Raw genomic sequence first — 23,059 nt, 5'->3', positions numbered from 1 at the left:
AGGCTTGTCCTTGGAATCAGGATCAAAGACAACACTTTCTCATCCTCCCACCCAGGTCAAGGCTGTGTTTAGAGTCAGTTGCATTGAAATTCACAAGGGGCAGGCGTGGGTAAAGAACCCTGGGGTGGTATAGGTCTGGCTTGCTCCCCAGGGATACTCAAGGACTCCATGCCGGCTCAGTTACTCAGCAAATATTCATTCAGCACCTACTCTGTGCCAAGCACTGTGCCAGGCACTGGGAATAAGTGGTGAACAAGATCCCAGCTCTCATGGGCAGAAACTAAGCCTGTATTAAATAGGAATCAAAACTCTAAAGAAAATAAACCAGGCTGATGTGATTGAGATTTAACTGCTAGGTAGACAGGGAAGGCTTCCCTGAAGAAGGACCTTTAAAACTGAGGGCATTCATTTTTCTTCCAAGTTGGCAAGGAGTTATAGGATCGAAATGCCCTCTCAGGGTTATTTTGGTTGTTCTAACTTACAAAAGTGATTTTGAATAAGAAATATTTGGTGTTCTCTTTATAACCAGTTTTTGATTGGTAACTGTTCTCTGTATCATTTAAAACGGATCAAAAAATATGGATTAAGTATTTATTGCTACAGCATAGTTGATAAATTGAAGTTATTGTAAAGCCATATGTTCTGTTCAAGCCTTGTTTGCTTGAAATGATTATACCCGCAGGTGAAACACTAGACTCTTTGGAGTGTACATGGCTTGTGGTTTGGGGGTTTCTTGTTGTTGCTGTTTTCTGGTTTTGTTTTTTTGTTTTGTTTTGGTTGTTCATCTGCCTTTTAACCCATTCACCGAAATTTACCTTGTGAACAAGCATCTCCAATGAACATTTCAGAGCAATCTGCATATTTCACATACCTAAATCATATTAGGCAAGTCAGGTGAAAAATGCTCGTGCTGCTAATGGAATTAGAGTGCGTTCATTTTCCAGGCTAGTATTTTTAAACTAGAAATCAAAATCCCAGCACCTGAGCATGTTAATTGTTTTACTGTACCTGGTGAGGTTTTCACTCATAAATTCTAAACCAGTGTAGTTTTTTTAGAACTGGTTTGTGTACATATATAGTGATTATGGATACTAATTCAATGTAATTTATAATTTTTATGTCAATATAAAAATACGTCACAGCCTTCTCAAACAGCTGAAGCAATATATTGTACATGGCCGTATCGTCTGGTGAAAGGGTTAAATTACTTCACCTCTTGCACTTTTAGATGCAAATCAGTTTTTCATTTCTGTAATAGAACATTAATTCACCTATTTTTACATCATTTGTTTTTCCTGACCAGTATTTAAAACCAAAAGGATATTCTGAAAAATGGCCAACAATTTTTTTAGAAATAGGATCCCAAGGAGTTCCCATCGTGGTGCAGTGGTTAACGAATCCAACTAGGAGGGTTCAGTCCCTGGCCTTGCTCAGTGGGTTAAGGATCTGGCGTTGCTGTGAGCTGTGGTGTAGGTTACAGACACAGCTCGGATCCCGCGTTGCTGTGGCTCTGGCGTAGGCTGGTGGCTACAGCTTCAATTCGACCCCTAGCCTGGGAACCTCCATATGCTGTGAAAGCAGCCCAAGAAATGGCAAAAAGACCAAAAAAAAAAAAAAGGAAGGAAGAAAGAAATAGGATCCCAAGCAGCCTAAACATTACATTGCATATGGAAATAAAAAAAATCAAATGTCAAAAAAAAAAATTAGACTGAGGGCAAAATGACAAGGAGCCAGACTATGGGAAGATCAGAGGGAAAAGCATTCTAGGCAGAGGGAACAGCAACAGCAAAGGACCTGAGGAAAGAAGAATTTCATCTGCATCTTCAAGGAACTAAAAAGTCAGTGTAACTGGAGCAGAAGGGAAATGGTTAGAGTGGTGGGAAAGGAGACAGGGGAAGACCCTTTCATGTGTCTAGAAATCAGGGCACAGAGGCAACTTATTTCAAGTGTGGTGGAAAGCCCCTGAATGATGGCTAATGACATTAATAATCATAGCTAGCAAATTTGTTGGCCCTTACTAAATTAAACCCTTTAAATGCATTAACATGTTTAACCTTCACAAGCAACCCTAAGAAGGAGGTACATTTTATAGAGGAGGAAACAAAGGGCCAGGGAGATTAAACCACTTGCCCAAGGTCACATTGCTACATTTGAAGTTCACTGGGGCCTCTGTGGGGACAGTGAACTACAGAGGCCAAGACCCTGTAAGAGATAAGGATGATACAAAGACAGCTTGCATTCCAGTTAAGTAAATGAGAGGAAAGAAAAAGAACATCCAAAGGGTTTTCCGTTTGAGCCAGACTCCAGGAAGAGGGAGGGTTACTAGAGTTCAAAGGCATATAGGCACTTCCTCTTCTGGATATCCTTAGCACTTTCTTCTCCTCCGATCGTCCTTTCTGTCTTGTTTGCTTTCAATCTGTGCCCCTGATCACAACAGCTGGCATTTATTTGGCATTAATGGTGTGCCATGTAGCACACTGGCACATGCACCATGCCTATTTCATTTATTCTTGCAATAACCTAATTGTCTCTTTATTTGGGGATGAGGAAATTGAGGCTTAGCAGTGCTAAAGGAAGGGTCCAAAGCCATACACCTAAGAACTGACAGTCTAAGATTTGAACCCTTGTCTGTCAGACACAGAGTCTAAGCACTTAACTGTTGGGCTGTAAACATCCACCTCCCACCTCCTGCCAGGAACAGTCTGTGGTTCCCCAATAGCAGCCAAGGATTGTCCTGACTTCCGGTTTCCTGCTAAAGAGAGTTCATAGGGGTTCCTGCCATGGCTCTTTCCGTAATGGTTCGGTAGTAATGAACCTGACTAGTATTGATGAAGACTTGGGTTCGATCCCTGGCCTCGTTCAGTGGGTTAAAGGATCCGGTGTTGCCATGAGCTGTGGCGTATGCTGGCAGCTACAGCTCCAATTCGACCCCTAGTCTGGCAACTTTCATATGTTGAGGGAGTGCCCCCCCTCCGGAAAAAAAAAAAAAAAGGTTAACAATAGTGCTGACTTCACAGGTTGTTAAGAAGTTTAGACAAGTTAATCTAGGTGATCAAGCATCCTGAGTTCCCTGGGACAGAGGGGGCTCCAGGAAGGGAGACTTTCCGTTTCAAAATATGGGAAAGTCCTGGGCAAATCAGGACTAGTTGGGCATCATGCCTGGATGATTGCTTCGTGCTGTATGCAAGGTCAATGGACATTAATCATCGTTGCTTCTCCTTTCCACTCTCACACATTTGACAACAAAAAGGGAGCGAGCACCCACGCTGCGCCTGCCCTTGGAGCTGGGAACACTTGTAAGCAGTACACGTGCAGAGAACCTAGTGCTAAAGGTTCACCAAAAAAACCCGCAGTCCCTGGGGAAACGCCAAACCTCCCTCAGGGTGATTCCAGCAGCCTGTGTGATGTCCTCCTGATCTGGTGGCACCTGCTTGAACCCCCAGTGGGAGAGCTGTCGGGGCCCTTAAGGTCCCAGGTAGTGACAAAGAAATGGGGGCTGGGGGAAGGGATCTGGTGTTGAAGCCTGGCATGGAGGAGTCTACAGAGGGTTGTGGATGGCAGGGATGGTGAAAATCTGCCTTGGCTGATGACTTTGTGGCTTGCCCTGTCCTAAGAGGTAGTTCCCATTGCCACCCACATTTTGATGAGGACACTGAGGCTCAGGGACCCAAGTGAAGTGACTTGCCTAGGCTCATGCAGGAAGAGATGGGTAAATGGAATTTGAACCCAGGTCCCGGTGAAGCAGGGACTGCTGAGGTTGGGCGGGCCGACCTCAGCAGTTCCCTCCTCGCTCCTGCCGGTTTGGGTCGCCCACTTGTCTTGACAGCGGCCGGGCTTGTCACGGGGCTCCTTACAGCCCTTTCCACCCTCCCGGCTGCCAGCGTCCCGCCCCATCTCCTCCCTACCCCCAGGGAGGAGGGGAGAGCGGGAGAGAGGAGGGGGGTCGGGGAGGCCCGGCTTTATAAAGGCGGCTGAAACAGAGCTGCCCGCCAGACCCCGCCGACCGGATCCTCAGAGCTGCCCGCCTCCCCACGTGACTGCGCCGACCACCAGCTCCACTGCTGAGTGAGTTGGGGCACGTCCCCATCCACCCCAAGAGCCTCGCCCAGCTGCGTGGTCTACTGAACCCGGGGTAGGGAAGAGATCCCTTGAAGGGGGGCGCCGAGATGGGGGGGTGGCATCAGAATCCCGAAGACAGGGATTTAGGACCTGGAGGAGCCGGGAGCCCCGGGAGCCCGAGGTCGGGCGGGCTGCCCTCTCTACTTCTCCGAGCTCGAGCTCGGGGCCTAGGAGACCGCAAGCCACCCCCCAGGAATGCTCCTGCAGCCATTACCATAGTAACAAGCAAGCGAGCCCGCCCTCTGCACAGGGAAAGGGGAGATTGTTGTTGCGGGCGGGGGTTCGTCCCCTGGAGCTCCCAAATCCTCACATGACCGTTGCACGAGGGAACTGAGGATGTCCCTTCCCTCTTCTCCGTGCCCCAAATCCCCTGGGAGCCAGAGCGCAGGACACATGTCCTCTCTGAGCCTCAGTTTCCACATATGCCAATGGGGGCAATGTTATTGGCTGCAGGTTCCCCAAAAAGTTATCTCAAGCCTACAGATCTGGGCCACCCCCCTCTTCTGATTGGACATCCGAAGAGGGGGTTTTAGTGGCCCGGATGACCCCTTCTACCCCACCCCACCTCCAGGCCCACGCGCCATGGCCCTCTTAGGGGCCCTCTTCCTAGTGCTGCTGGCGGGCGCTCACGCGGAGCTCCCCGGCTGCAAAATCCGCATCACCTCCAAGGCGCTGGAGCTGGGTAAGGCCCAGGGTGGCGGGGGGCGGGTGTGGGTGGAGTCGCCCCTGCAGCGATGCAGGAGCTAAGGGTCTCACTGCTGCTTCAGTGAAGCAGGAGGGGCTGCGCTTTCTGGAGCAAGAACTGGAGACCATTACCATTCCGGATCTGCGGGGCAGGGAAGGCCACTTCTACTACAACATCTCTGAGTAAGTGGGAGCCCCTGGGGGCGGGGCCTCATTGGGGGCGGGGCTTAAGAAATACCTACGGAGTCTTGGGAGACTGGCTGAGTGGGATGGGGGCGTGGCCAAATAGACTTAAGAAACAGGATGAGGCCAAGATAAAGATAAAAGACAAGCCCGCCTACATAGGCGGGACTAAGAAGATGGGCGTGGCCTAGAGAATGAGGGTGGAACCCAGAAAAGCAAAGCCGAACCTGTGCAATTGAAGCTGGCCAAAGAGCACCAGAGAGGCAGCATCAAGAAACTTGCCAAAGGATGAGAGTGGGGAGCAGGGCTCCGAGGTGGAGCTAATGGGAGAGGTCAGAGGAACAGGAGATATAGGTCTGTAGTTTAGGATAGTGGGGACCAGGCCTCGCAATCCCAGCGTGGGGGAAGGGAGTTCAACACGATTTCTGAGATGGGATGAAACTGTTTTAACACCTAGATCATGGGCATTCCCCTCAGGGCTCAGCGGAAACGAATCTGACTACTATCCAGGAGGATGCGGGTTCCATCCCTAGTCTTGCTTAGTGGGTCAGGGATCTGGCGTTGCCGTTGCCGTGAGCTGCGGTGTAGGTCACAGATGCGGCTTGGATCTGGTGTTGTGGCTGTAGTGTAGCCGTGGGTCCAATTCAAACCCTAGCCTGGGAACTTCCACATGCTGTGGGTGTGGCCCTAAAAAGCAAAATAAAAATAACACCTAGGTCAAGAGAAGCTAGTCTCAGAGCCACCCTAGCCCAAGTTTTAGCCACCCAAGTACAGGCTGGGCTCTTGAGGGGCAATATAAGAATTCATTCCACCTGGACTAGAAAAGGAGGGATTGAATTAACTACGGTTGGGTGGGGTCCCATTTTCTTGGTCCTAAAGCTGACCCTGGAGCCTCCCACAGGGTGAAGGTCACGGAGCTGCAGCTGACATCCTCTGAGCTCCATTTCCAGCCAGAGCAGGAGCTGATGCTACAAATCAACAATGGCTCCTTGGGGCTTCGCTTCCGGAGGCAGCTTCTCTACTGGTTCTTGTGAGGACCTGGTGCCCTCGGGGGAGTGGAGGGTGCATCAAAAGGGTGGGGGGAGGTGTGGAGCTGTGGACAAGCCCTTGGCCTTGCTGAGCCTCAGTTTCTTCATCTGTACAAATAGGGACAATCATACCCACTTCCTGAGAATTGACAGGGCTTCATAAAATGTCTAATAAACTGCAGACGTAAATAATGCCTTATTAAGAGGGGTGATGATGTAGGGGGCAAGGAGGAGGGCAGGGATGACTTGGTGAAGCGCCAAGCTGGAGTGAATATTAACACCCCCACCCCACCCTGCCACCGGTGCCACCGCAGCTATGATGGGGGCTATATCAACGCATCCGCCGAGGGCGTTTCCATCCACACGGCTCTGCAGCTCTCCCGGGATCCCACTGGCCGGATCAAAGTGTCCAACGTCTCCTGCCAGGCCTCTGTCTCCAGAATGCACGCAGCCTTTGGAGGAACCTTCAAGTGAGCACCATCCGCAACCCAGGTGCACCCCATTTGAGCCCCACAGCCCGTGTGGCCAGTGCAGTGGAAAACGCACAGGCTTGGGAGTGAGACCAGCTGGTCCAAATCTCAGTGCCACTGTTTCCTAGCTGTGTGACCTTGGACAAGTCGCTGAAGCTCTGTCAGATGGAGATGGTAATAGGACATATTTTATAAGATGTTGGTTGTGAGGACTGTTTGTGTTAATCTATGTAAAAATATTTAGAACAGTACCTGGCATATAATACATGGCTCGCTACTTATCATTGCGAGGATGAGCGTACACAATGGGCATGGACTGGGTTCTCAATAATTGTTAGCTCCCTGCTAATTACACAGAAGGGGGCTTTCTACTAGTTCTGGAAGAGGGTGGGGGAGAGAAGATGGTGAATTCATTATCTGGTGTTGGTACACTGCCAACTTTTTTTTTTTTTTTTTGCTTTTTAGGGCTGCACCTATGGCATATGGAGTTCCCAGGCTAGAGGTTGAATCGGAACTGCCGCTGCTGGCCTACACCACAGCCACTGCAACCCCAGATCTGAGCCAAGTCTGTGACCTACACCACAGCTCACGGCAACACTGGATCCTTAAGCCACTGAGCTGGCCCAGGGATCAAACCTGCGTCCTCGAGGATACTAGTTGGGTTCATTACTGCTGAGCCACAAGGGCAACTCCTGCCAACTTTTTATTTATTCAAAAAACACAGCGTTTGCCAGGCCCTGGGAAAGATTGGAAAAGAAGCTTAGAGCCTGATGGGTAGGACAAGACAGTTGTCATCGGAGCCTTGAGAGAGGGACCAAGAAAGTGCTCGGGGCAGGCAGGGGGGTGTCTTTCAGAGGAGGTTAATCTGGGAGGGCTGCCTGGAAGAGGAAGCATCTACACCCAGAAAGAGGGAAATACAGGGTGGGAGCATCGAGGGTGGAAGGGATGGCATGAAAAAGCATATGGAGATGAGGATGCTCAGAGCAAGTTTGAGGAACTCTGGGTGGATTCATTTGGGTGATGGGGGGGCCAGCGGTAGAAGAAGTCCGGAGAATCAGCCTGGAGAAGGGGATGTGAGCCCAAGTCATGGAAGACTTCCATTAACGAGGTGCTAATTCAAGTCAAAGTAGAGGTGTTTCTCCCACCCCCCACCATCTCTGGTCACTGTGATTTTTCCCAGAACTAGGTTGGCTGCGGGCAGGGTTTGGACTTACCTGGCCTCTCTTTTTCGCAGGAAGGTGTATGAATTCCTGTCCACTTTCATCACCTCGGGGATGCGCTTCCTCCTCAACCAGCAGGTGTGGCCAGTGGCAGGTGGGGGACAGTTGGGGTGGGTGTGCCTTCTCTTTCGAAGGCCTTGACTCTGGCCCTCGCCTCCCAGATCTGCCCCGTGCTCTACCATGCAGGGATGGTGCTTCTCAACTCCCTCCTGGACACCGTGCCTGGTGAGTGGTGCTGGTGGGGCTGGGGGCTCTGGGCCTGGCCCTGGAGCAGAAGTGGGGGCGGGCGTGGGGCTGTGGAGGAGGCTGGGTGCTGGCTGTTAGGTAGTAGAGTAAGTGCCTTCCAAGCCCTGCGGTGGAAGAGCCCTGGGTTCAAATGTAGCCTCTGCTGCTGACTTCCTGTGTGACGTAATACTCCCCTCACTTCCTTGGCTTCTTTGCTCAGCTGACCACGCCTCTCCTGGGGTTGCTGAGGGTTAACTAAGGGGCTGCTTGTTAAGGCCCTTAATATGTGCTTGCTGGGGGAGCTGCATTTGCGTTCCTCACCTGGCCCTTAATAGGAACTCAATTAAGGTGAATTCTCGTCTGTGTTTACCACCGGGCACTTAATAGGTGCTCAATTAACACGAGTTCCCCTTTCCTAAGCCATGAGATCATCACACCCATTCACAGGTCACTGGATGGGGAGAAGGCAGGGGAAACCACTAACAGAAGGGAATCTCCTGCCATTTTGTTAGTAACTTGTTGAAACCTCTGTAGCAGGTGTAGTCGTAACAACAATGACAATTATAATAGCTATCTGTTGTTGAGTGCTTGCTGCACACCGGGCACTAAATGCTTTCCACACAAAACTAATTTGATCTGGAGTTCCCTGGTAGCCTAGCGGTTACAGATTTGGCATTGTCACTGCTGTGGCTCGGGTTCAATCCCAGCTTGGGAACTTCTACCTGCTGGCGCCACCGCCAAAAAAGAAAAAAAACAAGCAATTTGGGGTTCCTGCTGTGGTGCAGTGGGTTAAGACTCTGACTTCAGTGCCTTGGCACCCCTGCGGAGGTACGGGGTTTCATCCCCAGCTTGGCTCAGTGAGTTAAAGGATCCAGAGTTGAGGCAGCTGCCCCATAGGTCGCAGCTGGGGCTCAGATTCAGTCTCCGGCTCAGGAACTTCCCTCAGCCAAAGGTGTGGCTGCAAAACCAACCAACCAACCCCCCTAACTTGATCCTCATGACAACCCTATGAGGGAAGCATTATAATCACCATCTTATGAATGAGCAGCTGAGACTCAGAGGGTGCAAGCACCTTGCCCAACATCACACAGCTTTGCGTGACTCCAGCCCCTCCCCGCAGTGCGCGGTGCTGTGGACGAGCTGGTGGGCATTGACTACTCGCTCCTGAAAGATCCCGTGGCCTCCACCAGCAATCTGGACATGGAATTCCGGGTGAGCTGCCCAGCTGGTGTGTGGAACCAGACCCCCTCCTTCTCCCTACGTGACTGGTGTCAGCTCCCTAAAGCACAGCTCCGATGTAGCCACTCCCGTTGCTGGGGATGCTGTGGCTCCCCGTTGCCTACAGCATTAGGTTCAGCTCCTGGATCTGGCACTGCCTTGGTAATCCTGTCGGGCCCCACTGTTCTAATTTCATCCTGTTCCTCTGCAGCTGCTCTTTCCCAGAGATGCCCTTTGCCGCCTACCTCAGGGCCTTTGCTCATGCGCTGCCTTCCCCCATCTCCCCCGAAGGAAATGAACATTTCCGCTCTAATGAACACAAACTTATTTCATCCTCTCACAACCCAGATAGCCAGGTACTGACATCATGCTCATTCTAGGGACGTGGAGACTTGCCCAGGGAGGTGATGTCACTTGTCTGAGGCCACTCAGCTAGTATGTGGCCCTTACCTTTGCTCCTCCAGGGGACTCTTAGCAGAGTTTCAGAGCACAAGCTCCCAGCTGTCAACTCCCAGCTCTGCCACTTACTCACTGTGTGATCTTAAGCCAGTTGCCTGTTTCCTAAGATGGAACTGGAGATAATACAGTGAGGAAAGACACCTCCTGGGGTGTCATGTGGATTGGAGTTGCTCTAAGGGGCACAGAAGTGCTATGTGTATGTAAGTGGCAGCTGCCATCATTACTGCTACTTAGAGTTCAAGGCCCACTCAAAGGCCACCTCCCCCCGAGCCCTTTCCTGAGCGTCCCTTCTCCAGTCTGATGGGACTGCTCCCTCGAAGCACTCCAGTTACCTCACTGTCCCTGCTTTTAAAGAAAAGTACCTGTTGGAGTTCCCTTGTGGTGCAGTGAGTTAAGGATTTGGCATTGTCACTGCAATGGCTGGGGTCGCTGCTGTGGCACCCGTTTGAACCCTGGCCTGGGTACTTGCACAGGCTGTGGGTGTGGCCAAAACAGGGCACGTGCCTGTTGAGCCCCTGAAGAACAGCAACTGGGTCCCACACCCCGCCACCCCCAAAATGCCTGGCATAGGGCCTGGAGACTCCTGGGTGCTGGGCTAGCAGCCTTGGCCCTGACCCTGATCCTCCAACCCCAGGGGGCCTTCTATCCCCTGGCTGAGGGGAACTGGAGCCTGCCCAACCGGGCGGTGGAGCCGCAGCTGCAGGAGGAAGAGCGGATGGTGTACGTGGCCTTCTCTGAGTTCTTCTTCGACTCTGCCATGGAGAGCTACTTCCGGGCGGGGGCCCTGAAGCTGTCGCTGGTGGGGGACAAGGTATGCCCAGGCCTGTCTGTGGGATGGGCACGTAGGGGCCCTTGATGGAGCGCCCGCCTTACTCCCAGTTTCCCTGTCCAGGTGCCCCATGACCTGGACATGCTGCTGAGGGCCACCTATTTCGGGAGCATTGTCCTGTTGGTGAGTGTTGGCATGTGGCCAGGTGAGCGGGCACACCACCCATACCCCTGTGATGGGACTGGTGAGGGAAGCAGAGCTCCCCAGCAGCAGCCGTGGCATAGATAGAAGGCCCGGCTCCCACCTGGGGCCACATCCTCTCACCTCGAAGGGGACGTGCTATTCCTGCTCCATCTCCTGCACGAAGCCGTGATGAGGGTGGGCTGACGACCCAAGCTCGGCAGGTGTAGGAGCTTTAACAGCCGATAGATGGATAGATGGTAGGTGGGTTTTTTTTTGGTTTTTGTTTTTGCTTCTTTTCCCTTGTTCAGTGTGGAGAACAGTAGGAATTAACTTTTTTCTTTTTGTCCTTTTAGGACCGTACCTATGGCACATGGGAGTTCCCAGGCTAGGGGTCGAATCGGAGCTACAGCTGCCGGCCTATGCCACAGCCACAACAATGAGGGATCTGAGCCATATCTGAGACCTATACTACAGCTCACAGCAATGCCAGATCCCTAACCCACTGAGCAGAGCCAGGGATTGAACCGGCATCCTCATGGATACTAGTTGGGTTAGTTGCCTCTGAGCCAAGTTGGAGACTTCTGGAGTGAACATTTTTAAAGAAATATTTCAGGAGCTCCCATTGTGGCTTAGTGGTTAATGAACCCAACTAGTATCCCTGAGGATACAGGTTCAATCCCTGGCCTTGCGCAGTGGGTTAAGGATCCCGTGTTGCTGTGGCAGTGGCATAGGCCATCATCTACAGCTCTGATTCATCTCCTGGCCTGGCAACCTCCCCATACTGTGGGTGTGGCCCTAAAAACACAACCCCCCTCAAAAAAAGAACTATTTCAGTGAACAGTAAAGGACTTGTCCTTGGTTTTATGTTGTAAATGATGGAGCTCGAACTTGAACTTGGATTTGAATCTGTGTGATTCCAAGTCATGCTTCCTTTCTCCTCTATACTTTGCAAGCTCCCTGGGTTGTCATGAGGAGTAAATGGATCAATACATGTAAAGTAATTAGAACAACACCTGATGCAGAGGCAGTGCTCAAGCCACACTAGCTGCTATGCTTGCTGTCCTTGTCATCAGCATCACCATCATCGTGGCCAAACATTGTTAAGAGCGTGGACTGTGTTCCCAGACTGCCCGGGTCAGAGTCCCAGTTCTGTGACTGAATAATAGCACAAGTTACTTAACTTCTCTAGCCCCCAATTTCCCCATTTTAAAAATGGGTATTATAATAATAATACCTGTTTCACACTGTTATTGTCAGGTTTGTTTATTTTTTATTTTTTTGTCTTTTTGCCTTTTCTAGGGCCGCTCCCACAGCATATGGAGGTTCCCAGGCTAGGGGTCCAGTCAGAGCTGTAGCTGCTGGCCTATGCCAGAGCCACAGAAATGCGGGATCCGAGCTGCGTCTGCGACCTACACCACAGCTCACAGCCATGCCGGATCCTTAACCCACTGAGCAAGGGCAGGGACCGAACCCGCAACCTCATGGTTCCTAGTTGGATTCGTTAACCACTGAGCCACGATGGGCACGCCTCGTGAGGCTTAAATGAGCTAACACACGTGAAATGTTGGCTGAAAAGTACGTACCTGGTCACTACACTGCCTGTAGAAGAAATAGCTCAGCAGTTCTGCGAAAATAGATACAGCGGGGGGATGGGATACTTAGTGCCAGGAGACTGCCCCCGAGGATTCTGGACTGGAGATGGATCTTGCATACTGGGAACTCAGGAAAGCAGAGAGAGAAGGAAGGGGGCATTCCTAGAATGAGACATCCCCTTGTCTGACCAAAGGCAGAGGCTGGACACAATTCTGGAGGGTTCTGGAAGCCAGACCAGTCTTCCCATTTGTGTTTCTGGGCTCTTAGAGGGGAGAGCTAGAGCCACCCTTCCTCCCCGGGGACTCACCAGGGAACAGATCTGGGACTTGACCCACCCTCCCTGCTCTGCCGCCCTCCCCAGAGCCCGGCCGTGATTGACTCTCCGCTGAAGCTGGAGCTGCGGGTCATGGCACCACCGCGCTGCACCATCAAGCCCTCGGGCACCACCATCTCCGTCACCGCCAGTGTCACCATTGCCCTGGTCCCACCCGGCCAGCCTGAGGTCCAGCTGTCCAGCATGACCATGGTGCGGACCCCAGAGTGGGGACTGCAGAGGGTCAGGGCCACGAGGGTGGTGGACACCCTTTGGGTTGGTAACACCAACCTCCCCACTTTTCTACACAGGATGCCCGACTGAGCGCCAAGATGGCCCTCCGGGGGAAGGCGCTGCGCACACAGCTGGACCTGCGCAGGTGGGCAGGTGTCCAAAGGTTTTGGGCAAGCCTGTAACCTTTCTGAGCCTCAGTGTCTTCAGGATCATCTCACCCGCGCAGCCATGCTGGGGAGCTAAAATTCACTCACTGGGAAGCTGGGGTCTTGTTAATGCATAAAAAGTGTTTCCTGGGGGAGTTCCCTGGTGGTCTAGTGGTTAGGACTCAGCGCTTTCACTGCTGCAGCCCAGGTTCAAACTGAGATCCCATCTCAAAACTATGGCAAACAACAACAACAAAAAGTGCTTCATTAAGTATGACTTCTCTGCATTTTCAGCACCCGGAGGCAGGCAGAGCAGGTATTATGAGAGGACCAAGCTGGCCCGGAAAGGTTAAGTGATGTGCCCAAAGTCGTACAGCAAAGTGCAGAACCTGGATTTTGGAGCAACTTAGCTTTGTGATTTTTTTAAAAATTTTTTTCAGGGCCATACCCTCAGCATATGGAAGTTCCCAGGCTAGGGGTCAAATGGGAGCTGCAGCTGCCAGCCTACACCACAGCCACAGCAACACCAGATCCGAACTGTGTCTGTGACCTACACTGCAGCTCACAGCAATGACAGATTTTTTTTTTTTTAAGGGCCACATCTGCGGCACATGGAGGTTCCCAGGCTAGGGGTTGAACTGGAGCTGTAGCTGCCGGCCTACACCGCAGGCACAGCAATGCAGGACCCGAGCCATATCTGCGACCTGCACCACTGGATCCTTAACGCACTGCATGAGGCCAAGGACTGAACCCAGGTCCTCCTGGATACTAGTTGGGTTTGCTAACCACTGAGCCACGACGGGAACTCCAGAAAGTTCTGTCGCACAGCAGTTGTTCTAGGGAGTGAAATGAAATGAAGCAGGGTGATTAAGAGCCTAGACTAGAATCAGGTTCTGCAGCTCACCAGTTGTATGACCTTATGCAAATTACTTAATCTGTCTGGCCCTCATCTGCCTCTTGCAAATTGTAATAGTACCTATTTCTTAGGGTTGTTATGAGGATTAAATCAAGTGGCACAAATATTTTCATGATATTTAACTTTTTAACATGCATAATATCTGGCAGGGAGTAAACACTCAAAGTTTTGCTAAATAAAAGCAAACAACACATGTAACTCATGCAACAGCAGGTAACACACGCTGTCAGCAGAAGTCTGGTATACAGGAGGTGCTCAACAAATAAAAGGGAGCAGGCTTGGAGAAAAAGAGACCCAAAGTGGGAGAAAAGACTTATCCAAAAGATACACACCCGCGGAGTTCCTGTTGTGGCACAGTGGAAACGAATCCGACTAGTATCTATGAGGATGTGGGTTCGATCCCTGCCCTCACTTAGTGGGTTAAAGATCGGGTGTTGCCGTGAACTGTGGTGTAGGTCACAGTCAAGGCTCGGATCCCATGTGGCTGTGGCTGTGGCTGTGGCTGTGGCTGTGGCATAGGCAGGCAGCTGTAGCTCTGATTTGACCCCTAGCCCAGGAAATTACATATGCTGCAGGTGCAGCCCTTTAAGACAAAAACAAAAAAACAAAAAACCCCAAAGATACACACCTGGAAAGTGGTAAAACCTGTAGGAAAAGTGTAGCATCGAAGACTAAACTCACGGGCTTCTGGTGGGTAGGCCTGGGTGACCTGGGGAGGGGGAGCTTCCAGGGCTTGTGCCCACTGGCCCCTTCTCTCCACCCCCCCACCTCCCCCACCCCATGACAGGTTCAGAATCTACTCGAACCAGTCTGCACTGGAGTCACTGGCAGTGAGTCATGATGGGTGGTGGGTGGTGGGGGGTGGGGTGGGGTGGGGTCAAGTCTGGGGGCAGGCCCACCCCCTACTCGCTGCCCTGACTCCCTCTCTCCTCCTTCCCAGCTGATCCCGCTGCAGGCCCCTCTGAAGACCATGCTGCAGATTGGGGTGATGCCCATGCTCAATGGTAGGGTGGGGGGGTGGGGGGGATGGGGGGACGGGGAGCTGGGGGGCCCAGCCTGAGCTGGGGGGCCCAGCCTGAGCTGCTGTTCCCATCCGCAGAGCGGACCTGGCGAGGGGTGCAGATCCCACTCCCCGAGGGTATCAACTTTGTGCGCGAGGTGGTGACAAACAACGCAGTGAGTAGTTTCTGTGCCCTGTGTGACTGGATCCCTGGCTTCTCCTTTATCAACTGCCACCTCTCACTCTGAATCTTGCATCACACTCCTCCAGCCCTTTGCACCGGCTGCATCCTCACCTTGGAACACCCTTCCCTGATTCCACCCCCAACGCCTACTAACCTTTCAGGTCTTAGCTAAGAGCACGCCTCCTCCAGGAAGCCCTCCTTGACATCCACGGGCTGTGTTCCTGCGGCTTCTATTTCAGCATCCTTCATGGGGCCTTCTAGGAACCGCTTTGCTGCGCTGCTTCTCCCACTAGATTGAAGTCAAAGACTCTTGTCTCTGTCTCTGAACTCTGGTCTCAGTAATGGAATGAAGAGACTTTCTCTTCTGTCCCATGCACAGGGCTTCCTCACCATCGGGGCTGACCTCCACTTTGCCAAAGGGCTCCGAGAGGTGATTGAGAAGAACCGGCCTGCCGACACCAGGGGGCCCCAAGCATCCAGTGCCCCGCCCCCCTCCACGGCAGCTGTCTGAGCCCTCAGCCCCCACCCCAGCAGCTGCATCCAGGACTCCGATGCCTCTCATTCCCCCCCACCCCCCATGCCTATAGTGTCCTCTCTAACCTCCAGGGCCACAGAGAAGACGGGTTTTAAATTGTACCCAATTTTATTCCATAATCACTGTCAAGCCATCAATTACAGTCCGTCCGGCCTCCCATGGGCTGTCCTGAGCTCTGCTGTGTTCCTGGGATGCGATCAGTGCACGAAGAGCATTCTTTAAGCAGGGAGGGGCTGGGCCCCACCCCAGCCGGGAATAAAGTGCAAACTCCCCCCCAGGCTGTCTAAGTGGGGCGCTGGGGGGCCAGGTCTGGGATGCACAGGGCTGTGGAGGTGGGGAGGGGCAGGTGGGGGTAGTTGTGGAGGCAGGGACCTGCCCCACAGGGGCATTTTGCATCAGTGAGGATCTCCTTTCTAGCAGGAGAGGCTGGGAAGGGCTGGATCGGGCGGTGGGGGCGGAGGGGGGGCTGGTCCCCGTGGTCCTCAGTACGGCTGCTTATTCAGGAAGCGGGAGAACATGGTGAGGGCAGCCTGGGGCTTGTCGGTGGGGACCATGTGTCCGGCGCCCTGAAGAGCAAAGCTTCGTGAGGGTCCCCCCAGGACAACCCCTGCTCCTGGGTGCTTCCTTCTCCCAACTGGATCCCTCCAGCCAGGGACCGTCTCCCTGCCCCTTCAAATCCCCCCAGCCCCCGCCTTGCCCTTCCAGGGGCCCGCGGGTAAGCCAGCACAAAAGGAGGCCAGGACGAAAGGATGGGGTCCTGCCCCATCCCCTCTAGCCCCGCTGCTCCTACCTTGATGGTAAGGAAGGCGATGTGGGAAAACTCCTTCACGAAGCCAGCGATCTGCTCCCCGCTGTCCCCGTAGTCCACCAACCAGGGCCGGCGCTGCACCTCCATCTGCCGCACCAGGAGAGACTTAGCAGCTACGGCGGCCCTATCATCACGGCTCTGCTTGTCGCTGCCAGCGAGACCTCAGGGGCCGGGAGCTCCTCCAGGTTTGCCCTCTCGTCGGCCCCAGCCAAGCGGCCCTACCCCGGAGCCAGGAGCCCTGCCTTACCTTCTGGTTGAGGGAATCCACAAACCACTCATCTCCCATGAAATTGCAGGCCATGTCCACATCGCCATTGTACAGCAGGATCCGGTATTTCTGAAGCAGGGTCCGGGGTAAAATGGCGGCTTTGGAACAAGCCCAGGTCTCGACCCTTCCCCAGTTCAAGCCCTACCCCTCGGGGAATACGGGAGGCTCAGCCAGATGGCATGAACCAGGAAATGCTTGTGTTTTCTGACTGCTTCCTACAGGCCCAGGGCCCTGCTAAATGCTTTACCTGTGAAAGTGGTAGACACCACTGGTAGCTCCATCATATGGCTGGGAGATCAAGTCTCAGGATAGGTGAGAAACTTGCCCAGGGTCATATGGCAGGGACTTGTACCCAGGCAACCGGACCCTAGGGAGCCACTGAGCTGTACAGAACCTGGTCCGAACTTGGCTTTGCCTGTGTCTCCTAGGTGATTGTGGACAGATCCCGCTCCCACCCCGGACTTCTGTTTGTAGCACTATCTTTTTTTTTTTTTTTTTTTTTAGAGCCCCATCTGTGGTGCATGGAAGTTCCCAGGCTAGGGGTCAAATCAGAGCTGCAGCTGCCGGCCTACACCACAGCCAGCAACACTGAATCTGAGCTGCATCTTTGGCCTACACTGCAGCTTGAGGCAACATCAGATCCTTATCCCACCGGGCAAGGCCAGGGATGGAACCCACATCCTCATGGATACTATGTCGGGTTCTCTGAGCCACAACAGGAACTCCTGTTTGTAACACCATCTGACTAGGTCTTCTCACTCTCAAGGTTCCTTGGCTGATGCAGACCCCTCAGCCTCCTCCAGCAGAGGAGCACAAGGTGGGGACAGAGCCAGGTTTGAATCCTGACCCTGCCAACCAGAGGACCTCGGGCAAGTGACTTCACTTCTTGGAGTTTCAGCTTCCCCTGTCCTGAGTGGCGCCCTAAAGGAGCCCCCGCCTTGCCATGCTGCTCTAGTGCCCTGAGGCTGCTGGTGGACCCAGCTGTGCTGCCCCTGCTCACCTGCGGGGTGAGCAGCTTCAGGTACTGGCTGTACATGCTTTGGTAGAGACGGCGATACTGGATATTCACCAGGAAGCTGCAGGAGCACGTGGGCAGGAAGACCAGGTCGAGGGAGAAAAAGGGACAAGAGATCAGACCTCTCTCCCATCCCCGCCTCTTCCCAAGCTCCATCCTAAGAGGCAGACAGCTGGGATTCAGTCCCTTCTTGGGCGGTAACCCCTTTAGGACTTACCTGGATGGGGCGCTGGAATTCAGAGGTCTCCAACCCACTTGCATTTACAAATGTGTACATTTTGTTACAATGACTGGGATGCAGCTGGCATGACTCTAGAGGGGTTGCACTCGACCAATCAGAATGGACTCGAGTGGCCCCTGCTATGCCAGGGATCATGCTCTTACTTGCAGGGTTATAACAGATCTAGGCAGCTGGCATGATACTAGAATTGGGGAGGGGCAGGGGATGGGAGAGTGTCTGCTCACTAAATACTACGGAAATGATTAACTTTTTTTTTTTTTTTGGCTGTACCCACAGCGTATGGAAGTTCCTAGGCCAGGAATTGAACCTGTGCCAAGCAGCAACCCAGTGATAATGCCAGATCCTTAACCTGCTATACCACAAGAGAACTCCGGAAGTTACTGATTTTTTTAACCACCAATGTGGCTGTTAAAGAATGAAGTGGCTGGGAGTTCCCTGGTGGCCTAGCGGTTAATGATCTGGTGTTGTCACTGCTATGGCCTGGCTTCAATCCCTGGCCTGGGAACTTCTGCATAAAAAAAAAGAGAGAGAGAGAGAGAGGAAAGAATGAAGTGGCTTGGAGTTCCCGTCGTGGCTCAGGGGTTAATGAATCTGACTAGGAACCATGAGGCTGCAGGTTCAATCCCTGGCCTCTCTCAGGGGGTTAAGGATCCAGCGTTGCCATGAGCTATGGTGTAGGTCACAGGCTTGGCTCGGATCTGGCATTGCTGTGGCTCTGGCGTAGGCCAGCAGCTACAGCTCTGATTGGACCCCTAGCCTGGGAACCTCCATACGCCGAGGGTGCAGCCCTAGAAAAGACAAAAAAAAAAAAAAAGAATGAAGTGGCTGAATGTCAATCAGCTTTGGGGTCAGAGGTCTTGAACATTCTGCTGTACAATGCACTGTCACGCCCCAAACACCCATCACGCCCCACTGAGAAACCCTAGTCAAAGGGTCCCTGGGACTCTTTCTGATGCCCAACAGCCTGACACCCCCCAGTCCATGAGCACCCACAGAAACCCACTTGCACATGTCCCATTGGGGCAGCTGCTCGGGGATGTGGAGGGCCTTCCGGACATACGGGTTGTTGAGGTAGGTGGAGGCGGCTGTTGTGTTCGTGCAGGGGGGGTCCAGGTTCGCCCTCCCCTCAGAACGCAGCAGTGTCTGGGGGGCACAGACAGAGGGTCAGGATCTTCGATCTCCTGTCCCGTCCCTCCCCGCTCCGCTGGGAGGAAGCCCAGGCCCTTGCATACCTGATGCCAGATCCGCTTGAGTGGCAAGCGAGTGAAGATGTTGCCCAGATCTGGGACCACGATGGTGTCCTTCTCATACCTGCAAGCGAAGGGGGTGATGGGTGCCTGGGCCTCCCGATGGGGCTGGGGTTGGCACAAGGGGCACAGGGCTGGGCTTACTTTAAATGGCTGGGCACCCCTCCAGCACACGGGGCGTAGAGGTTGTAGATGTTGAGGCCAGAGCTGCTTACGATGTGGGACACTTCCTGAAGCTGCAACGACACACGAAGCCCCTAAGCTTTACTGAAGCATGGCCCCCACGACCTCTCCAAGACACCCTAAGATTTACTGCTTTCCTACTTGGCCTTGTCATCATCCTTGCCCCACTTTTCGCCACAGGCAGGGAGACAGGCTCAGTGCAAAGAATCTGCTAGTCCTGGGTCCACATCCTAATGCCTCTGGCTCTTATCACAGTGACTTCAGGCAAGGACTTTGACATTCTTGGCCCATCTCCTCATCTGGAAAACGGGGGGACCATACGACCTCTCTCTCTTCTTCTCTTTTAGAGCTGCACCCTGGGCATATGGAAGTTCCCGGGCTAGGAGTCAGTGCGGAGCTGCAGCTGCCGGTCTACACCACCGCCACAGCAACGCCAGATCAGAGCCCTGTCCGTGACCCATACTGCAGCTTGCAGCAATACCAGATTCTTAATGCACTGAGCGAGGCCAGGGATTGAACCCGAATCCTCATGGATACTAGTCAGGTTTGTTACCACTAAGCCACAATGGGTAACTCCTTTTTTTTACTTCTTTATAATACAGTCACACCTGAGGCATATGGAAGTTCCCCGACTAGGGGTTGAATCAGAGCTGCAGCTTCAACCTACGCCACAGCCACAGATACCTAGGATCTGAGCTGCATATGTGACCTACATACATCACAGCTTGTGGCAACACCAGATCCTTAACCCACTGAGCAAGACTAGGGATCAGATTGCATCCTCGTGGATACTAGTGGGGTTCTTAACCCACTGAGCCATAAGAGGGGTTTGGTTTTTTTTTAATATGATTTCTTTGGAAGGAGACTCTTTTTTTCTTTCTTTCTTTTTTTTTTTTTTTTGGCTTTTTGCCTTTTTTAGAGCCGCTCCCACGGCATATGGAGGTTCCCAGGCTAGGGGTCTAATTGGAGCTGCAGCCACCGGCCTAGGCCAGAGCCACAGCAACGCGGGATCTGAGCTGCGTCTGTGACCTACACCACAGCTCACGGCAACACCAGATCCTTAACCCACTGAGCAAGGCCAGGGATCGAACCCGCAACCTCATGGTTCCTAGTCAGATTCGTTAACCACTGAGCCACGACGGGAACTCCCTGGAAGGAGACTCTTGAAGATGGAACGGTCTACATTGCCATAATTCAACACAGTCCTGGCACATGGCAGATGCTGGATAATGAGAAGTCCTTCCTCCTCACAGGGGTGACAAGATTTGCCCAGGAAGTCACAGGAAGTAGTGTGGGAACACATCAAAATTCATGTGTCCAGAGAACACCAAATGGTTGAAGGGAGCAGGATAGGAAGCAATGGGGGATGGGGGACAAGGAGTCCCCAGAGAGGGGATGGGAACTGTCAGAGCCGGGGCAGAACCTCACACTGGTCACGCAGTCTGGGTCTTTGTTGTCGTAGAAGTTACACTTGTTTTGAGAACAGCAGTGGGTCTGGAGGGAAGACCAGAGCCTGCGGAGATGAGTGAAAATTGCTGAGGACCCCACCTTCTCAACCTCCCATCAGGGTCTGGACCCAAGGGCCCTGAGCCTAGGGGACAAGGACATATATCACAGGGCATGGTACGTAGGTCCCCAACTTGGCTGCCCTGGGGCCATACTGCCGGCCCCACTTGATCCCTTTCTGTTTTGATCTCAATTCTTTGACCTTTCAGCACCAAACCCTTCTAGCAACCCCAACCCCCACCTTCTGCTCATAAACCAGGGTACGGCCTGGGACAGTATATGCCTGGAGGACAGACCCGAGGTCCTGTGACCTGCCCAACCCCCGAGATTGGCCAACAGTCCCCTCGCATACCTGTTCCCCAGAAGGCCGTGGTAGTATGCGAAATAGACCAGGGAGTTGTCGTTCTGCTCATAGGAGGAGAGTCCATTGCCCACAGCCAGCCCCTGTGAAACACCCAGGGCGTTCAGCTCATCTGGACAGTGAGGAGGAAGAGCCTCCCATGACCTCCACCCAGACCTTCTGCAATCTGGAAGGTGAAGCCCAGGGTGGTTTGTGGGAGTGGTAGGTGGGGAAGGCCACCCACTGTAAACAAGCTGGCAGCCTGACAGCAGAGCTTCCTGTCTGGGAGGCACACAGGCCAGAGAGAGGCCAGCTAGTGGCAGGGACGTTAGGAAGGAAGACTAAGTTGGATGGAGGTGTTGATCTGTTGGACCTTGCTAACCCCAAGGCTGTGGCCCCATGATGCCTCCCTTCCTTCCTGCAGCCCCCGGGCACCTGCAGGTTCATGCTGGGGTCCTGCATGACCAACACGGCCAGAGTGGGGATGTAGATGCCGGCGTAGCTCTCTCCGGTCAGGAAAAGCTCATTGTCCTTGTACTCCGGGAAAAGGCGGAAGAAATCTTTAAGGGCTTCATAATTGCTCTGGGCGACCTGAGGATGGCAGGATGGAGGGGTTCAAGAAGTGTTGGTACCTGCGCCAGAAAGAATCTCGGAGATAATGACCAACCCTCCCCGTTTATGCAAGAGGATGTGACTTGTCCCAGTCACCGCAGGTAGCCTGTGACAGAGCCACAGAGGGACCCCAAGGCTATGCTCTTTCTCTCCCACATCACGCCAACCGGGGAGGGCTGGGGCATGCGTGCAGGCACCGGACTCACTTCCGTGTCATTGGTCGCATAAGACTTGTCATCGGAGTACGAAAAGCCCACCCCAGCTGGGGACTCGAGGTACAACACATTGGCAATCTAGAAGGGAAGTGAAAACAGGCTGAGGAGGGCACCCCATTGCATCCAAGTGCCCAGACACCTCCATAGGACCCACAGCGGTGGCATTACCAGGTTCCAAGAATAGGGGTTGTACTCCAGGGTGGCACCATCGGGCTGGACCTGTGGAGGAGAGATGACTAAGTCCCAAGGCCAAGTGGGTGGAGGGCCAGGGCCAGGGTGCTGGGTACCTCACAACTGGGCAAAACCCCTCTGAGTTACTAATAGTCAAGCCAATGGTACCGATGAAGAAAAAGCTCAGGAAAAAGATACATTTTAAGAAGATCACAAAGTCCTTTTCTCCGTCTTCCCCGGTCTTTTCTTTTGGGAACCGTCTCCTCTGTGCACTCACCAGGAAGGGGCCGTGCTCAGTAAGGAGCCCGTCCAGGGAGCTACAGCCTGGCCCTCCGTTGAGCCAAAGCACCACAGGGCTGCTCTTGGGATCCTTCTGGGACTCCACAAACCTGGAGGGGAGTCAGGCTAGGGTGAGTGCGGGTGGGGGGGCGCTCCTTCCAGCCCTCCCCGCTCCCAGACTCCGGCAGGGGTCTTAAGAACCTCCCGTCCCCCCACTCTCTCCCCTGGTGGGCATCGCCGCGCCGCTCCAAACCCCGCCCTGGGAGGCAGGGCTGCAGACCAGTAGTGCAGGTGCTTGGAGCCGGAGCCTCGGAGGTAGCCAGAGTACTGGCGGAAAGACGGCTGTTTGGCCAGTCCGGGCAGGCACTGGATCTCGTCCTTGTCGGCGGCTGCCTGGCTTCGGGGCGCCCAGGAGAGCAGCAGCAGCGGCAGGAGGAACGGCGGCGACAGCGCGGCTCGAACCATCTGCGGCAGGAAGCGGGTGCCGGCTGTTGACTCGCTCCCTCCCTGGCTGCTCAGCCGCCGCTGGGCAGGAGCTGGCGGCTCATCCGCGAGGGAAGCCCCGGCCCAACCCCGGCTCCCCCTGCCGCCTCCCTTCCAGCCTCCAGGATCGCTTCCAGCCTCCGGATACCCCTCACCTCTGCTCCCCCGCGTCCTTGTTCTTCAGGAGGTGCCCCGGGACGGGAAGTCATGTG

At 53.5% G+C, this 23,059-nt stretch overlaps 2 protein-coding genes across 6 annotated transcripts; one reads left to right on the top strand and one right to left on the bottom strand.

Moving 5' to 3' along the window:
- Positions 1–3,984: 3,984 nt before the first annotated feature.
- Positions 3,985–15,638, top strand: PLTP (phospholipid transfer protein). Of its 5 annotated transcripts, none has more exons than XR_014831820.1 (16): positions 3,985–4,132; positions 4,691–4,801; positions 4,887–4,986; positions 5,888–6,016; positions 6,329–6,484; positions 7,719–7,782; positions 7,866–7,929; positions 9,050–9,141; positions 10,241–10,417; positions 10,499–10,558; positions 12,513–12,677; positions 12,776–13,315; positions 14,312–14,590; positions 14,701–14,764; positions 14,860–14,936; positions 15,324–15,638. XR_014831820.1 is itself a non-coding variant. In XM_021077290.2 (16 exons), exons 2-16 carry the CDS (start codon positions 4,702–4,704, stop codon positions 15,453–15,455), a joined length of 1,491 nt encoding a protein of 496 aa, XP_020932949.1. In that variant the 5' UTR covers positions 3,985–4,065; positions 4,691–4,701; the 3' UTR covers positions 15,456–15,638.
- CTSA (cathepsin A) lies at positions 15,569–23,059 on the bottom strand. The gene is given in 15 exon segments (NM_001243629.1): positions 15,569–16,045; positions 16,270–16,374; positions 16,535–16,624; positions 17,556–17,631; positions 18,815–18,954; positions 19,044–19,122; positions 19,203–19,294; positions 20,670–20,754; positions 21,100–21,191; positions 21,523–21,678; positions 21,906–21,992; positions 22,083–22,133; positions 22,363–22,474; positions 22,645–22,829; positions 23,003–23,059. Coding segments are annotated over 15 exon segments (1,488 nt in total). The 5' UTR covers positions 23,057–23,059; the 3' UTR covers positions 15,569–15,961.

Source organism: Sus scrofa, chromosome 17 (genome assembly GCF_054392235.1).
Source record: "Sus scrofa isolate SSC_HxYL_T2T_F1_AM1 chromosome 17, Sscrofa_HxYL_maternal_Yorkshire_Landrace_v2.0, whole genome shotgun sequence".
Lineage (NCBI taxonomy): Eukaryota > Metazoa > Chordata > Mammalia > Artiodactyla > Suidae > Sus > Sus scrofa.
This window is presented reverse-complemented; position numbering and strand designations above follow the sequence as displayed.